The sequence below is a fragment of the Sorex araneus genome, chromosome 4 (genome assembly GCF_027595985.1).
Source record: "Sorex araneus isolate mSorAra2 chromosome 4, mSorAra2.pri, whole genome shotgun sequence".
NCBI classification, from domain to species: Eukaryota; Metazoa; Chordata; class Mammalia; order Eulipotyphla; family Soricidae; genus Sorex; species Sorex araneus.
Genome location: NC_073305.1, coordinates 150,883,590 through 150,901,679, shown reverse-complemented (window position 1 = coordinate 150,901,679; position 18,090 = coordinate 150,883,590). Strand labels below are relative to the sequence as shown.

The window sequence follows — 18,090 nt, the reverse complement described above, 5'->3', positions numbered from 1 at the left end:
TACTCTATTTCCCTTGAGCCAAAGGAAACAGAAATCACAGAGCAGGGACCAGTATGATGGTAATAGTTGGAAATGATCACTCTGGATAAGACCTGAGTGTGAAAGTAGGTAAAGGGATATATATGATAAACTTTCAGTATCTGTATTGCAAACCATAATATCCAAAAGGAGGAGAGAGAAACAGAGACAGAGAGGCAGAGAGAGACAGAGAGAGAGAGAGAGAGAGAGAGAGAGAGAGACAGAGAGAGAGAGAGAGAGAGAGAGAGAGAGAGAGAGAGAGAGAGAGAGAGAAAGAGATAAGAAAAGTGCCAGCACAGTGGGGAGGGGAGTGGGGGGAAGAGATCTTTGTGGGCCACTGGTGGTGGGAAATGTACACTGGTGATGGTACATTATATGATACATTATATGACTAAAACATAATCATGAACAACTTTGTAACTGTGTATCTTGTGATGATTCAATTAAAAAAATTCATATGCCTGTTTTTTCCCCTTGGGCAAGGTGGTGACACCTGCCTGTATTCAAGGCGGCTTACTCATGGTTCCCTGCTCAGGGATTACTCCTGGCTGTGCCCAGGGGACCATAGAGGGTGCTGACGATTAAACTTGGTCCACAGTGCACAAGGCCAGTGCTTTACCTGCAGTAGTACTATCTCTCCAGCCCTAAATACTTGTTTCTACTTCTTTCATATGTATCTTCACTGCTTCCCCTCTGTGACTATATACACTCGTGGCTGGCCAGTGTGTCCTAATAAATTCTTCCTTCAATTCTGCATGACTTTCCTAGCCAAGCATTACCTACATACTTCCGGTTTTAGCAAACTACTTAATCTAAACTCATCATTTCCTTACTCTTATCTCAATTCCACTTCAGTTCACTGCAACCCACAGTATCAAAAACATCCAGAGGAAGCTGTTGTGTCCAGGAGCTATCCACTTAACATTGATACTTTCTGACATGGCTCTTGTATTTAAGGAGCTAGCAGTAGATAAACATTAGTCAATTGTATAAACAAATAAATATTCATCAGCTGTAAACAATGCCATGAACAAAAATGGAAAGGTATGAAGACAGTACCTAAGAGAGGAGGAGCATAACCAGAACAGGCTATTTTAAGGAACCAATGTGCAGTCTGATAAACGGAGGACAAGGCCAGCAGCCGAGGTGATGCTAGGGAGAGCGCTCTCAGCACCGCACCTTCATGGCGCCGTATCCATGAAATGAGAAGCAATCCGAGGTGATGAGATACCAAAGGATCTAGATCACTGATAATCCTGTTTGTTTTATTAAAGGTGACAGCACAGATCCTGTCACAGGGAATGTTCTCAATAAATATTTACTGAAATAACAAATGAGTATTATCCATGATCCTCTAACTGTCAAATCCAATAAACGTGTTTTTAATTCTCAAGGTATTTCTCACACTCAGGTGTCTCTCAGTGTGACTTAATCAGCTGATCACACCTCCTTCTGACCTTTGCTAGACTCTTGCCTCAGTGACACTTGTCTTAATCTCTTTGAGCTCTTATTTCTTCACCCATCCCTTAATTCTATCCATGACTCACCACTTTACTCCTTGGTTATCTTTTCCATACTAACTAACTCTTTCTCCTTCTTTCCTTCCCTCCCTCATCCAAAAACTATTCTAAGGGGTAACCCAGAGATCATGCCATAGAACTTATATACTCTATTTTCAAAGCTGTATCACTGACCTCTATGATCTCATTTCTTTTTTATTTGGTTTTGGGGTCACACCCAGTGGTGCTCAGGGCTCAGGGGTTACTCCTGGCAGGCTCGGGAGACCATATGTGATGCCAGGGACCAAACCCAGACTGGCTGCATCCAAGGCTGCATCCCTGCTGCTGTCCTATTGGTCTGGCCCCTGGATCTCATTTCTTAATTTTTACTGTGATCCTGATTCTTGGGTTAGACCCAGGTAGCAACTGTTTGATGGATGTTTACTTCTATCTGGCTTACAGCCCTTATAGTCAAATATTAAAACCAAAGATCACTATCCTATGGCTTCCTATCCCAGTCAGGGGTGGGTGTGAAAACCAGGTCCACTTCCATGATTTTACTTCAGTTTATGGTAACTGCAGAGAGTCTCTTGCCCGCATGCCTGGCTGTCTTCCCCGGGGTCCCTTGGAGGGGATGGGCTCCAGTTTCCCTCCCCACTCCGAGCAGAGCTCCCGGCGGCCGAAGACCACCGGAACCTAGCTACAGCCATGCTCGAGGCCCCTCTCCACACATTTGGACAGGCCTCAGGCATGAAGGTACCAGCAGAGGAACCCAGGTATGTGTAATCCCATCAACGGCCAACATCCAGAGACTTAAAAGGGAGCTCCCAGAAGCATATCTTGTAGCCTATTCTCCCTCTGGGAGAAACTGGCAAGCTTCTGAGAGCTTCCTGCCCACATGGGACAGCCTTGCAAGCTTCCCATGGTCGAGAAATCGATTATTAATGGGATTTCGTGATCGTGATTATGGTAACTACTATTTAGACACCCAAGTTAAACATATGGTGTTTATCTTCTTACTTCCCATTTCAGTTTAGTCCCAAGGTATTTAGCTCACTTTCTTTCTTCTTTTCTGATCTTTTGACTACAAGCTTAGTTCATATTTTCTTCTAAGATGTCTAGAATTACCTTCATAGAATCAACAGTAACTAACTTAAAATATAATGGAGATGCCAAATTTCCCTGCTAACAACTTTTCAATAAAGAGGATAAAATCCAAGTTTCTTAATGATGCATGCAAGTTTGGGTTTGCTTTAGTAGCCCCCTCTTCACCACTTCCTTCTGAGAACTGTGTTTTTGTTTTTTTTTCAATTGAATCACAGTTAAATACAGCTACAAAATTGTTTGTGATTGATGAGGATTATATTCTAAAAGGGCCAGAAAGTGCCTGTGGCTCCTGTATACAGCACACAGCTCCAACTCTGTGTCCCTGTTCTTTCCATTATAATACTCCCTTCTAGATAGATTTCATCATGCTCAAACCCTCAAGAGCTTGCTCTATGGTTAGGATTCCCTAAAGTTTAGGATGGTCTAAAATGAATGAAATCCCCTTCCACAATGAATGCTTTCATAATACTAGAAATTTTAAAATATTAATGTGAAAGGGTCATGATTTACAGAATATAAGTAAGTTCTCACCAAAAGTTCATAAAAAGGGGAAAGAAAAATTACACCCAGTCAACAAATTTCTGTTCAGTGCTCCACTGTGCCTAAGCAGGAATCTAAACACTGGTAGTACCTTAAGGACTGAAACAGATAAAAATCTCTGCTTTCACAATTTCAAAATATATGTGTGACTTAAACAGTGATGAGTAGTATGTGCTATGGAGAAAACAATAAAGCTAATTAAGGGTAAGAAAAGGTGGTTCCTGAGAAGCTGCTGCATTTTGCTCAGACACAAAGTGAGTGGACAGTTCCATAACGGACGGTTGAGAGATTCTTCCAGACAATTGGAAAGGCAAGTATGGAGAGCCTAAAGAAAGGAACATGCACACAGCAAGATGCAGTGCAGTTGGAGCAAGGTAAACGAAGAACAAGACAGAGAAGCAATCAGATGGATTCTGGAACCATGGCAGTATGGAGGGTTTTGTCAAGATCACGATGTAATCTGCCTTATGTTTAATAGTCTCTTATTGGCTGCTGGGTTAGCAACACTGGGAAGAATAGAACACTGACAAGGAGACTGTTGCAAATATCTTAGGAAAAGACGAAGGTTCCCCCTTAATAATGATAAAGGGTGCTCATATGTGGTCAAATTTTAATGACTTTTAGTGGTACAATTTAGAAAACTTGATCATTAGTGGGATGCGAAGTATGAGCGAAAGAGACTGGGATAATACGAAGTTCTGACTCTGAGCGGCTAAAATGTTGGCGCTATCATTAAAAATAAAAAACTAAGATAACCATTTGAGAAGTCAATGTAAATGGTGTTGAAGAAGTATGTTATGCTCAAGTGAACAAAACGAACAAACATTTGGATATATACTTTTCCCATAGCTCCCTAAACAATGATCTACCAATTGTTGCACCAGCTAAAACATCTGTCATATTATTCAACTGAGTTAGATACAAAATAAAAAGTAACTCTAAGGAGTTGACCTAAAATGAAAATCAAATAAATGAATCACCTAAGAAAGATTTAGCGTTATTATTTCTATCAGAAATCACAGGAAAAGTGGACAACATTTCATTCACTGTATTTAATCTACACAATTCAACAGACAACATCTCTCTCAGAGCATTCATTTAAAAATTTTCTCTTAGTCCTCTGGAGATGTTTCAAAATTCTGGCATAGGGTATTGGGATTGCAACAAAAGTGACCAATAATGATATTTATATATTTATTTTCTAATGTTTGGGATAGTCCTGTAGAGAACTGGGTTCTACTCATAGATTTTTTTAATGTATCAGGCATTCACACATGCAAACACCTGTTTACAGATATTTGGACACAGAACCTATTTTTCACATGAACACAAAATAGTTTGCATGGTTTTAATAGATATATTTGATGTGTAATAAATATTACTGCAACAGTATTTCCTCCGTCCCTCTCAGAGAGCCCAGCAAGCTACCGAGTATATCCCACCTGCATGGCTGAGCCTGGCAAGCTACCTGTGGCATACTCGACATGCCAAACACAGTAACAAATGATGGTCCTCATTCCCCTGACCCTGTAAGAGCCCCCAATATGCCATCGGGCTATACTAGCATGCAACAGGGACAAATGGAGATGTTACTGGCGCCTGCTCCAGCAAATTGATGAACAACGGGATGACAGTGATACAGTGATACAGTGAATAAATATTAAACTTAGGAAAGACTGATGGTCTTTATAACCTATTTCATATATATATATATATATGTTTGCATAATTTTAGTGCATAGTTGTTTTTGGCAACATAATTATATATACACACAAATTCATATATGTGTATACTGACATCTACTTATTTATATTTGTTTATATATTTAAAATATAAAGGATCGGTAGTGATAATATTTAAGCTTCTCTTCAAGGTTCCTTAAAGCAATTTTTTCTTAAATTCCAATTTATTTGCAATAAATTTACACACAAAAAATCCGAATGTGAACATTTAGAGGAGGTGGGACCAACAGAGCAGAGAAAATGGCCCTTTGAATAGCACTGAATTCAAAACGCAACAAAACACTGAAGCAACCAAAGATTCTACAAGAGGTGCCACAGTGCATGGTGGAAACCAGAAAAGAGCTCGGAGCGGGGAGGGGGAGTTTCTTATGGATAATCTCCCAAAGGCACAGTCTCTTGCCCGCACGCCTGACTGTCCTCCCCAGGGCCCCTCAGAGGGGATGGGCTCCAGCTTCCCTCCCCGGCGGCCAAAGGCCACCAGAACCTAGCTACAGCCATGCTCGAGGCCCCTCTCCACACGTTCGGACAGGCCTCATGCATGAAGGTACTGGCAGAGGAACCCAGGTGTGTGTAATCCCATCAACAGCCAACATCCAGAGATTTAAAAGTGAGCTCCTAGAAGTGCGGTATCTTATAACCTACTTCTTCCTCTGGGAGAAACTAGCAAGCTACTGAGAGTTTCCTGCCCACACGGGACAGCCTTGCAAGCTTCCCATGGCGTATTCATATGCTAAATCCAGGAACAAGCTGGATCCCATTACCCTGACCCTGAAAGAGCCTCCAATGCCGCATTATTGGGAAGGCCCAGTGGAGAGAGGCTTCTAAGATCTCAGGGAAAGGACGAATAGAGAGATTACTGAGCCCGCTCGAGAAATCTATGATTAACAGGATTCTGTGATTGTGAACCTCCCAAGAATAAAAAGTACTAGTGGCACAGCACCGGGACTGGAGGAGGGGCAATGTGGAGGGAGGGAGGGAAGCAGGGAGGAAGGGAGCACAAAGAGGGCACAGGACTATAGCATAGACTATAAATTCGCCGGCAACCATATGAATCTCTACTTCAACAATGCCTGAGTTTGAGGCTGGTCTGGGGTCTGGCAAGATCACAAGCTAGAAACTTCAGTGGGAACATTGGTGGCCCTTGGTGAGGAGGCAACCAAGCAGCATTCTAGGACTAAGGTTGTGCCGAGTCAAGACAAAGATTGGCTTCCCTCCCAAAGTGCATTTACCTATTCTCAGAAGGAGTTGATTGAAGGAATAAGGAAGAAATAATTCTAGAGTGTTGGCTGCCAAAACCCAAGGACTGAGACAATGGCATCAGAGAATGAGAATGAGAATGAAAGCAGAGAGGCAGGGATGTACTGACCTTCAGTCTCAACTGTGGCCAGATGCAACATAAAGTGACTCCAGAGACAGCGCATAGATTTATTGAGACAGCTAACCGAAATAAAGGATCTAGGTGCATGAAATGGAACAAGGAAAGCCTCTTCAACAAGACTTGAGAAATCTTGCTAGCCACATGGAAAAAAGTTAAACTGGATCTCACACCATGCACACAACCTGATTTAAAATGGATCAATATTAGATATAAATCCATAAAATGGCACCAAAAAAAATCAGGAGAACTTTACAAAATACTACCTCTAGGGCTATCTTCAATGATTTGGTGCCAATGGCCAAAGGAAAAAAAAAGCAGAAAATAAACAGGAATAAATAAACAACAAACTAACGTGATGCAAAAGAAATGATGACTAGAATAAATACACACCCCACTGAGCAGAACAAAGTATCTGCTTTCACAACCCATCTGAAAAAGGGATAATATCCAGGGCTTATAAGGCACTCACAAATGAAAACAGAAAAACAAAAACAAAAAACAACCCCATCAAAATATGAGGCTGGGAGCCAAACATATACTTCCTCAAAGAAGACATATGAGAGATGACCATCTGGTAAATGAAAAAGTATTCTTTATTCTTTATCATCAGGAAAAATGCAAATCAAAATGACAGTGACTGATTACTCACACCAGAGAATGGCATACATCAAAAAGAGGAGCGAAAGACTAGTGCTGTCAGGATGTGGGGAATGCAGTGTTCTTGAGAATGCTGCCTGGTTTAGCCTCTACCCAAAGCGGTGTGGAGAGTGTTCAAGAAATTAAAAATCTGAGCTTCCTCTGACCCAGAGATTCCACTTCTTGGCATTTTCCCTCAGGGTCCCAAAAGATTAATTTGAAAAGATAGCTGCATTCCTGTGTTCACTCAGCTTTAGTCACAATAGCCAAGACCTGGAAACACCCAAGGCTAAGAATAGATGGGCTGATAAAGACACTGTGGTATGTATGCACAGTGGAATACTACCCAGATAAAAGAAAAGACAAATCCTGCAGTTCACTGCTATGTGAATGGAGTTAGAGGGCATCGCATTGAGTGAACTGAATCAAAGGAAGGTCAAACACTGGATGATTTCTCTCATACTTTAAGTATAAAGAAACACAGCTAAAGGTTGATTTAAAACAGCCAATCTTAGCAAACCTTGAGAACAGGTCTATAGAACTGAGTTTGCTGAGATGGGGGTAAGGGGGAGTTAAAAGGGGAGTTAAAAATAGTGGTAAAGAGTTGTTGCATTCTGGTAGCAGTGACAAAGTATATCCCAGACATTACTAATAGCATTAAAAACCACACTGCCTAAAATTTTTTATTTTACTGTTTATGTCTTTTAATGTAATAGACCTGAGTATTATGTGTTAAAATATTTAATCATAATAATTATATTTAATTTTATATTATAATTAGGACAATATTAATAGGACAATTTTGTCATACATTATCAATTCAATCATAGGACAGTGAGTAAGTATTAAAATTATTTGTCAGAGCTGTACAGAATAATTTAGAACCTGCTTTGGGGGCAGGCTTGGGTGGTGGTGAGAAAATTTGAAATAATGGTGGTGGGAAGATGTTATGGTGGTGGGATTGGTGTTGGAATATTGAATGTAATTAATGATTGTGAACACTTTTATACTTAGGGGAAAAAAATAAATAAAAAAAATTATTTGTCAGGACTAGAGAGATAGTATAGTGGGTAGGCTTTTGTCTTGCTGGGTTCAATCCCTGGCATCCCATATGGTCCCCCAGCACTGCCAGGAGTAATTCCTGAGTGCAGAGCTACGAGTAAGCCCTGAGCATCACTGGGTGTGACCCAAAAGGCAAATCAAATAAAATAATTTGTCATAAAACAGAGAATTGGAATTTAGTTTATGTTTTTGGAAGTATCCGTCATCAAACAATTACATCCTTTCTTCACAATTTAGGCCTAGACTTTGGCAAAACAGCAGCAATAACTACCATTCCAAAAACAGGGATTCCAAGCAATCTGGTGAGGCAAAAATGAGTAATCAGTGGTAATCAGTCAATTTTATTCCCTGAATGAAAACAATTTGAAAGCAGTCAACAGCTCTTGAACGTGCTTTTGTAATGGATAATAAATAAAATTTCAAGATTCTCTGGAAGAACCCAACATTAGCACTTTAAGTTTTTTGGTTTTTTTCTTCAACAATATAGGCTATGTAGCGTAAGCCCAGATATCAGGGGCCAAAGACACAAATTTTGTGTTAAATCTGATGTGACATGGGCATATTAATCATATCCTAATAGGATTTTAGAGAATAAAATATCTGAACGGAACTAAGTTTGAATTCACAGTAAATTATTAATGAACATAGTCTTTCCTCCACCTTTTTTTCTACCTCAGTTCTGGCCCAGTTTCTTAACCTTACTCAAACATCCTGAAATGGAATAACCTCTTCCTCATGTTTCATTTGGGGCTGGGGGCACACCCACTGTTGCCTAGGGCTTACTCCTGGCTCTGCACTCAGGGATCAATCCTGGTGGAACTCAGGGAACCATATGTGGTGACAGGGATTGAACCATGTCAGCCTTGTGCATCATACGCACTCTCTCCTTTGCTATATGACCCTCTATCCCTGGAATTTTTCTTTTCTTTTCTAATATTTTTTAAGTGAAAAAAATTTTCACTTTTATTTGCAATCCTGGGGCTGGATAGTACAGCCGGTAGGGTGTCTTGCCTTGCTGGTATATATATAGTAGAATATATAGGATATATTCTACTCTTAAAAATTATATAATACAAATATATATAAATAAAAAATATGTAACACAGAAAGAGTGTAAGACATTAGTGAAGATCATCAAAATAAAATCTCAAATTGCAGAAATTATAAAATGTATATACCAAACCCAAACTAAACAATAGTTGTATCCAAGAGCAGAAGGCTAAATATTTAAGCAAATATTACACGGTAAGTAAAAATGTATGTTATGGAAACATTTTAGGATCATGGGAAATATTTGAAATGTTAAGAAGAAAAACAAAAATAGAGCAAAGTATCTGCACACAGTGAAGGCTGTGGAGGAAGCTTGTTTTTCATAAATTCCTAGCATATTCTTTTTGTATTTATAAAATTTAAAGGATTATTTGTAAAAATAAAGGTTTGCAATATGAAACAAATATTCACAGAGTAATATTCTCCTCATGGATTTCTATTGCATGAAGAAATGTTTCATAGGGGATGTAAAGATGAATAAAAGTGTGGAGTTGGAGAGATAGTACACGGAGAAGTCACTTGTTTTAAACACAGCTGACCTTAGATTTCGTCCAGGCATCCCATTTCATCCCCCTTCATAGCCAGGAGTGATCCCTGAGCACAGAGCCAGGAGCAAGCTCTGAGCATAGCTAGGTGTGACCCCAGAACAAAAAAGAAAAAAAAACCTCAAAAATAAAAATTAAAAATATTCAGTCACTGGCTGAAAAGAAAATGGAAATTACTTAAAGAAAAAGTCATAAGTGACTTAAACTGAAGTAAATTTATGGCATGAATCTTACAGAAAGAAGAGTCTCAGCTCCAATAAAATGACAGAAATGGACTTCATGGATCCTTTCATAGTAATTTAAAAGGATTTCTTAAAACAAAACAAAACAAAACTTGTAACCCTGGGGCCGAAGAGATAATTAATACAGGGGCATGGCACTTGCATGAGGCCAACAATTTGAATGAGGTTCCCTGGCGTGAACCCTGAGCACAGGTAGGAATAAACCTGAACACAAATGGGTGTGGACCCCAAGCAAAAACCAAAAAACTAACTCAACTATTACTTCAAAAGGAAACTAGTGTGTATGCATTTTCTTTAGTTCTAATGCTGGTTTAAATTGTAGGACCTTGTTAGAGCATTCAGTAAATCTTTCATATTTGGTTTCTTTATCTTTCGACTCATAATTATTAGATCGAAGGATTACACTTACATAGATGTTTTTATTACCTCAATTCATTCAGAATTTCCCCAGTGCGGAATGCTCATTCAGCAGACGGTCTCAGATCCAGGCAGCTGGTATTTGCTTTTACAGCATGCCAGACCAATACTAAGTGTACTTATGAATAAAGCGTTAAGTAGAATGACTTAACAGCACTAAAAAATGCCTAGTGGCTTTACTGTGACTTTAAACTAAATAGAAGATTTGAATAAATTGAAAAGGCTAGAGAAAGAGGAAAAGGACTTACTTTCACCAATGGAAAAAAAAAGTAAAAGTATACTAAATAAATGACACATTTATCTCAATCAGCTAAAATCAAATGGACAACTATGGACGAATTTGCCTTTTACTGGGAAAACAAAAAATTGTGTTAGCTAGTTTGTGAATTTAGCATGTTAAAACTCTACATTATATTTACATTCTTCAATAGCCTTCAGAATTTATCTTAAGGACTTAACAAAAAACCAATTAAAAATGTTAATAATTAAAAAATGTTCCAATAATTATGTGCATTGGTGAAGGGATAGGTGTTGGAACATTGTATAACTGAAACCCAATCATGAACAACTGTAACTGCACCTCTCACAGTGGTTCAATTTAAAAAAAAAATAATAAAGACATTGAGTTAGCTGGTATTTAAATAAAAGTTACAGTAATTTAATTAACCTAATTTTACTTCCTAAAGTAAGTCTTTAGGAAGGAATGGCTACATTGTTCTTAAAAGACAACTAGGCCCGATCTAAACATAATTTTAAAAAATCAATTTGACAAAGAAGTAGAAATCACATGTGTCAGAGTGTACATAAGTATGTCCACACATATAATTTTCTATAGTGAGCTTTAAAAAAAAATTTTAAGCTTCAGTAGATCCCTATCCTTGTAGCTTCAAATACAGAGTTTTCTGGGAGGATTTGTTAACCAAGTTTTCTTTCTCCTCTTAATTTTTTTTTGCCTTTGGGACCACACCTGGTGGTATTCAGGAGTTACTTCTGGCTCTGTGCTCAGAGAATCATGTGTTGCCGGGGATCAAACCCAGGTCTCCTGCATGCAAAGCAGGGAGATACTGAGTGTGGCTACTGAACACTTCAAGTAATAGTTGAAGTTAGTTTTTTGGGTTTTATTTTGGAGTCACACCTAGTGGCCCCTAAATTCTGGGAGCTACTAAGTTTTCTATTGGAGGCCCCTCCCTGATCTTTTGCATGGTTAATTAAGACATCTGGGACTTAGCCCAAATACCTGGTAATCCTTGATTACTTGCAGGATTATAAAAAAAAAAGTAAAGATGGGATTCACAAAATCCCTAAATTCTGATTTCAGTATTAACTTCTTTCTTACCAAGTACTGAAAAAAAGAAGGGGGGAGACCAACTTAAAGTAATCCTAAAGTGATGAGCAATAGCAGAGGAATACAATAGTAGAGGATTGCAGAGAGGTCCAGAACCCAACTCATTTAGAAATTATTATAATACTTGTAAAAACAATAATTATGTTTTTACAAGTATTATAATAATTTTATGCTAGCTATTCTCTATGCATATGACTCCATTTACTAATGGAAAATAAGAACTTTGAAATTTTGATTTTTTTTTTTTTTTTTGCTTTTTGGGTCACACAGGGTGATGCACAGGGGTTACTCCTGGCTCTGCCCTTAGGAATTACTCCTGGTGGTGTTCAGGGGACCATATGGGATGCTGGGATTCGAACCCGGGTCGGCCGAGTGCAAGGAAAACACCCTACCTGCTGTGCTATCACTCCAGCCCCGAAATTTTGAAATTTAAGATAAAAAGTTTATATGTAGTCTCCTTCAACACTGAAATGTAACACAAACAATTATTATAGATAGCTTACATACATAAAAATCTGTCATTGTCATCCCATTGTTCATGGATTTGCTCAAGCGGGCACCAGTAATGTCTTCATCGTGAGACTTGCTGTTACTGTTTATGGCATACTGAATACGCTATGGGGAGTTTGCCAGACTCTGCCATGCAGGCGGGATATTCTCGGTAGCTTGCTGGGCTCTCTGAGAGGGATGGAGAATCGAATCTGGGTCGGCCACATGCAAGGCAAACGCCCTACCCGCTGTGCTATGGCTCCAGTCCACATAAAAATCTAGTTTATTTAATATAGTTATTTTGTAAAATGAAACTGCATGAGGCCAGAGAGATTGTTCAGAGGATTGACCACCTGCTTTGCATGCAGGATGCCTGGGCACAATCCCTGGCACTCCATCACTACTTGGCTTTTTGGCTAAGACCAAGTGTAGCATCTGTTCTTATCAGTTTAACAATCCCTGGCACCACATGGTATTTATTGACTCACAAACCCAGGAGTGGTCCTGAGCACTACAGCTATGGCCCGCTCACCCCCAAGTAAATTAAGTTAAAAAGCACATATTGTTTTCTCCACACCTGTTACGAATGATAGAAATATAATTCACTTTGATATAGTATTATTCAGTGATATTCAGATATGTAATTTCTATTCTTTTTGCCTAAAGAGGCTCTCACCTTGCACTTTGGACACTTCTGGGCATTCCTCTGTCCATGCTCAATTTCGCTGGCCCAGTGACGCAACAATTTGTCTCCTTTCTTGTACTCCTTGCAGTTAACACCTTCATGCCAAGGAGAGTGGCACTTAAAACACCAGACAAATTGGCAAGTGGGGCACTGGATCTGTGTGAAGAAAAATTGTAAGTATTAGTAGATATACCCAGTGTCAAAAAGGGTAAGCACAAGGATATGTGGGAAATCAGATTATTATTTATCCTTATTTAAGTGTTCCCTTCTATTTATACAAGACCTGAACCACACTATGATATGATTATTCTATAATTGAAAGAGGAAATAGTTGTTTTGGCAAGGATAATCAGGTTCTTTGCAGATTATACTCAAACACTTGGGAACTTTTGAAAATCAATCTGGCTTTAAGTAAATTGAAGCACAGAGTAAAATCTGTAATTACACAATGCCCACATCTATATACACAGCCTGATGTCCTTAAATTCACCTTTTTCTTGAACCACTTTCTCAGATATTTCCTTGGCTCTTAACAATGGCTTCATTTACTTTTATAAAATCAAAGGCCCGTCAATGCTTCATCAAATGAAAAAATGTTCAGCCAGTAAACTATTACTAGAACACGGGCTATGAAACACCTTCTGAAATTAGTGGATACTTCTGGTATTGCTATACATCTGATTAGAGGATTATAAATAAGACAGGGTTGTCATAAAAAAAAAATCTGTCAGTATGGTGATATTGTGATATAAATCTAAAACCAAGAGAAAGATGCCTTTTGATTTTCACTGTGAGAAAGTGTGTGTAAGAATGTGTGTGTGTGTGCAAGTAGGTCAGAAAAACAGCACAGGAGGTAAGGCAATTGTCTTCAATATGGTTGAGCCCAGTTGAATCCCTGGTACCACACTTGGTTCCCTGAGCACTACCTGGAGTGTCTCTGGAGCACAGAGCCTGGAGTAGACCATAAGCACCACCAGATGTGACCCAGAAACAAAACGAAAGTTCATGCATGTTCACTGGAAATATTTGTCTTCCACTTTACATGAAGAACATTTTATCTGATTTCCTTTACTCTGAATGACACACTGCTTCTGGTGCTCGCTTAGGTTCTAAAATATATAAACATAACTTAAAAATATTCACATAATCTTCACATTATATTTATTGAAATCTGTTATAGGGTAGTATTTATATTAATGCATTACACAAATTATCTTATTAAAATACTTCTGGAAGTATAATTATTACAAGTTCACAGATGAGGAAATGTGTTCAAAGATTAAGAAGTTTGCCCATGGTAGCATAGAAAATGTGTTCTTTTGTTTGTTTTGCTTTGTTTTGTTTTGAGGATCCATCCAGCAATGCTCAGGGGCTAATCCTGGTTCTGTGATGTGGTGTCGACCCTGGTGGGGCTTGGGGGACCTTGCAGTGCTGGGGATAAAAGCTGGGCCACCAGTATGCAAAGCATATGCTTAGTCTGTTAAGCTATTTCTAAGGGTCTAGGAAGTATTTTTTTAAATTTTATATTTTTGGTGTTGGGGTCACATCCTGTGATGCTCAGGGGTTACTACTGGCTCTGCATTCAGGAATGACTCTGGGCAGTGTTCAGGGGACCATGTGAGATATCCGGGATCAAACCCGGGTTAGCTGCGGACAAGGCAAACACCCTGCCCACTGTATTATCTTTTCAGCCTTCTAGGAAGTATGTTTTAAGGAGAGAGTCAACATGGGTTTGTATAATTCTAAAACCAGCTTTCTTTTTGACGGGGCCAAAATGCTGCTTCATACTAGACACTATTTTTTTTTTTTAGGATTAAAAACTTAAAGTGTGGAAGTCGAAATTCAAGTGATTAAACGATTCAGTAATTTAGAACTCTACATAATTATTAACATGGGGTGAACTTTGAAGCTCTTTTCAAAGATTTTACTCCTCTAAATCAAGATGCCTTTATTTTTTAAAAAGGGATGTTACTCTATAGTTTTAAAAACAAGCACTTTTATCTCCTTTTTAGGTATTGAAGTCTGCCATTTTAAAAGCAAAAGGAATAAAATAGGTGAGCAACAGATAGTAGAACAACATAAATGACCATTCCCACTATATATTGAACAAGGAAGAACAATGGGGCTAGTAAATAAGAATATGATTTTCAAATATAAGGAATGAAGTAGTAAAAAGTCAGAAAGTCATGTGTCTGTGATTATGCTAAAAAGGTTTTGGATATTTAATTCTGGTAAAAATCTATCAGACTCAATTCAGAGTTCTAAGTCATTCAACTCCAGCACTGTTAAAAAGCATCTTTGGAGGACAGGAACATGGCTCATGGGACAACACACTTTCAGCATCTTCGGGGCCCTGAGTTTGATCCCTGGCACTGCCAGGGCTGCTGTTGGTACACTCAAGCTCTCAGTCCCACACTGCGGGGGCCATGAATCACCTGCAGTGCACCCAGCTCTTCTACCAACAACACCTTGGTAGCCAACCAAGTAACCACCCAGAGGAGCTTTGTATCATCAACTGACAACGAGAAACAAATTCAGACCCAAGAGCTCACTGTCGATTATGCTGAATATTTTGGTTTGGGGGCCACAAACAGTGAAGCTCTGGGGTTACTCCTGGCTCTGCACTCAGGAATTACTTTTGGTGGTTTTTGGGGACCATATGGAATGTCGGAGATCAAACCTGGGTTAGCTGCATGCAAGGGAAACTTTATATATGAAGTAAAATAATCAAAAGGACCAACATTCAGCCCCGACAATCTTGCTATTCAGAAACTGCATCTGAATTGTCGAAATACTGACATCCTGCTCTGGAAACACCGTACTTAACAATTAAAACTCAGCCTCATGGTAAAATGGAAAAACCACACAGACACCCACACTGCATCTCCTTCCACTCCTTTATTTATAGTTAATCTTCGACATGAAAGGCCATCTCAGAGCCATGGCCCTCCCACACAGAGTGCCTGACTTCTGAGTACAGAGACTCATCCTTGCTACTCACTGAATACTTGCTCATGCTTTCTACTCACTATGTGGTAGAAGGAACAACATCTGCTTCTCCGGGGAGGTTATTAGCGACAATGGACTTCTGCTAAATCTGGATAAACCTGCATGAAGTTCCTGTGTGTTTCATATGTATATCGTTTCATGTGAAAGTTCAATTTCGTATGCATACTCGATTTCCTATGCATGGTCAAGTTTGAGAGGTATTGTCCTGTGCCCCGTGACTTCACCTCCTTGGACACTACTGATTACACCAGGAATAAGTCCCAAAGCCAAAAACATTTATGCTCTGGCTGGCAAGTAGGCTTGAGGTGTCTGGCGCAAGTTTTGTGCAGCAGGGTGCTCATTATTGAACAGAAATTAGCTGAGACAGATTCTGTCTCCTGAGGAGTAAAATGAAGATATACACACTCTACCTGTGCTGTGGAGGCAAGACAGAAACTGAGTGACTGCTGTGCAGATAATTAGAGAAAGAAACCAACAGACATTCACTTCTAGTAACTAGAGGGAGAGCACAGGCTACCCTTAATGTCCTATTCTTCATTAGCCTGCCTGGCCGACCGCTGGGACCACTTTCCTGTCCTTCCTTCTTCCTGTGGAGATTATGATTCATTAACTGAGGTGGCTTATGAGAGAACACATTTCTTACTGTAATTGGACAAAGTCAATGAACACTATTTACTGTCATCTCATCCAGGTCAAACGCTACTTGCTTCAAGTTATCTTCCCGATTCCTTCTGAAGAGTTTCAATATCGTTCGAATAGAATTGGAATTCAACATGTGGATATCAAATTTCCCCTAACATCCTTTGAGTTCACTGAGGGCACAGGCTGAATCTTCATCCTGCACTTCCTGAATTAAGTAACACAAAACTTCTGGCACATGGCAGGCACTCAGTAAGTTATTTGTCAAATGAATTTGCACTCGGAAAATACTATGCGTTGGTCACAGCAGATTGAATTTCAAGAAAACCAGTGGTTGAGATTGCTCTCAATAATTCCTGGAACATTAGATGATGTTTTCAGTTTATTCTATCCATAATGCTATTTTACTGAGTTATCAGATTAATGTGCAAACTCTTACATAAATGCAGGATTGTGCTTGTTTTGAATTGCATTTACTTCAGGAATAAAGTTTGGAATCTTTGTTAACCTGTTCCACAATCCTTAACTTTATGCTACCATTTGACTTTTGATTCCTTGAGTGTTTTGTTACCCCTCACCGCCCTGCAGAATTCTGGTCTATAAATGACATTCAGACGAAAAGTTAAAGCAATCTACTTACCCTAAGCAAATGTCATTTTAACATTTCAACATGCTAAATGAAGATATAAGTCATAGAGTTTGAATAATCTAACACCAACAAGCACCTCAGATGTGTTATTTCTGGCCTAAATGTTTAATTCATATATATATGAATTACATATACATGTATATACATACAATGTATATATTCACACATATGAATTATACATACACACATATACACAAAATTAAATATAAGAATAATTATCAAAGTCAAAAATATTAGACAATACCTATATTCCAAGTTAACATCGCAAATATATGTGCTAACTCAGTTTTCCAAAAATAATCTGCCTTATCAGAACTTTAGGGTAAATCACAAGCACAACAACTTTTTTGTGTGTGTATGTGCATGCAGCTTTCCCTAGTTAGATCCCTCCTGAGCCTTGCCAGGAGCAGGCCTGGATTCCCCCATCTCCCACTGCCATGGGTCGTGGCCCTAGGGCAACCCCAAGGTGGCCATGCAGTGCAGGGCACAAGCAGCATTGCATCCTTAGACCCTTGTGCTGAACCACCAGAGGCCCCCGATGGCTGAGAGTCAGCCCCACAAACACACAGAAATTAATTTATGGTGGTTTTCATGAAAGGAAGACTGTAGGAAGTGCAGGATGCGGCAGAGAGAAAATGTGTCTTTAGTACCTGGAGCAGTACTTTCAAGCAGTATTGTGTTCTTAAGCATAAGAACAAAGCCTCCAGCTAGACGGGCAGGGAAGGAAATATTCCACACGGGAACATATAACTTCTTCCTTTTGATTCTCATTCTCTAGGATTCACTTCCTACTTGGGACTTTCTCTCCATACTTGGTGCCAGTACACATGGGCTTCGTAAGGCACCATTCCCGTAAATACAACCCAAATGCGGCCAAGGGAACCTTGCCTTAATTTTGCACAGCACAGCTGAAACTAAGTTGAAAAATGAACGCAAACTTTTTCTAAAGACTGGATGGCAAATGGGAACCAAAAATTGTGGTTACAAATGACAAGATGAGCAACACAGAGATATATTATTTCATATAAACTCCTTGTT

General features: G+C 39.2%; 1 protein-coding gene and 1 pseudogene across 2 annotated transcripts in view; one reads left to right on the top strand and one right to left on the bottom strand.

The window, feature by feature from the left end:
* RNF217 (ring finger protein 217) overlaps nucleotides 1–18,090 on the bottom strand; it is a 123,405-nt gene that overhangs the window by 19,589 nt on the left and 85,726 nt on the right. For both annotated transcript variants that reach the window (XM_004614017.2, XM_055135926.1), the window contains exon 3: nucleotides 12,747–12,911. In XM_004614017.2, coding sequence (XP_004614074.2) covers nucleotides 12,747–12,911 — 165 coding nt within the window. The remainder of the gene's footprint in view (nucleotides 1–12,746; nucleotides 12,912–18,090) is intronic.
* LOC129404460 (U2 spliceosomal RNA) lies at nucleotides 12,467–12,607 on the top strand (annotated as a pseudogene).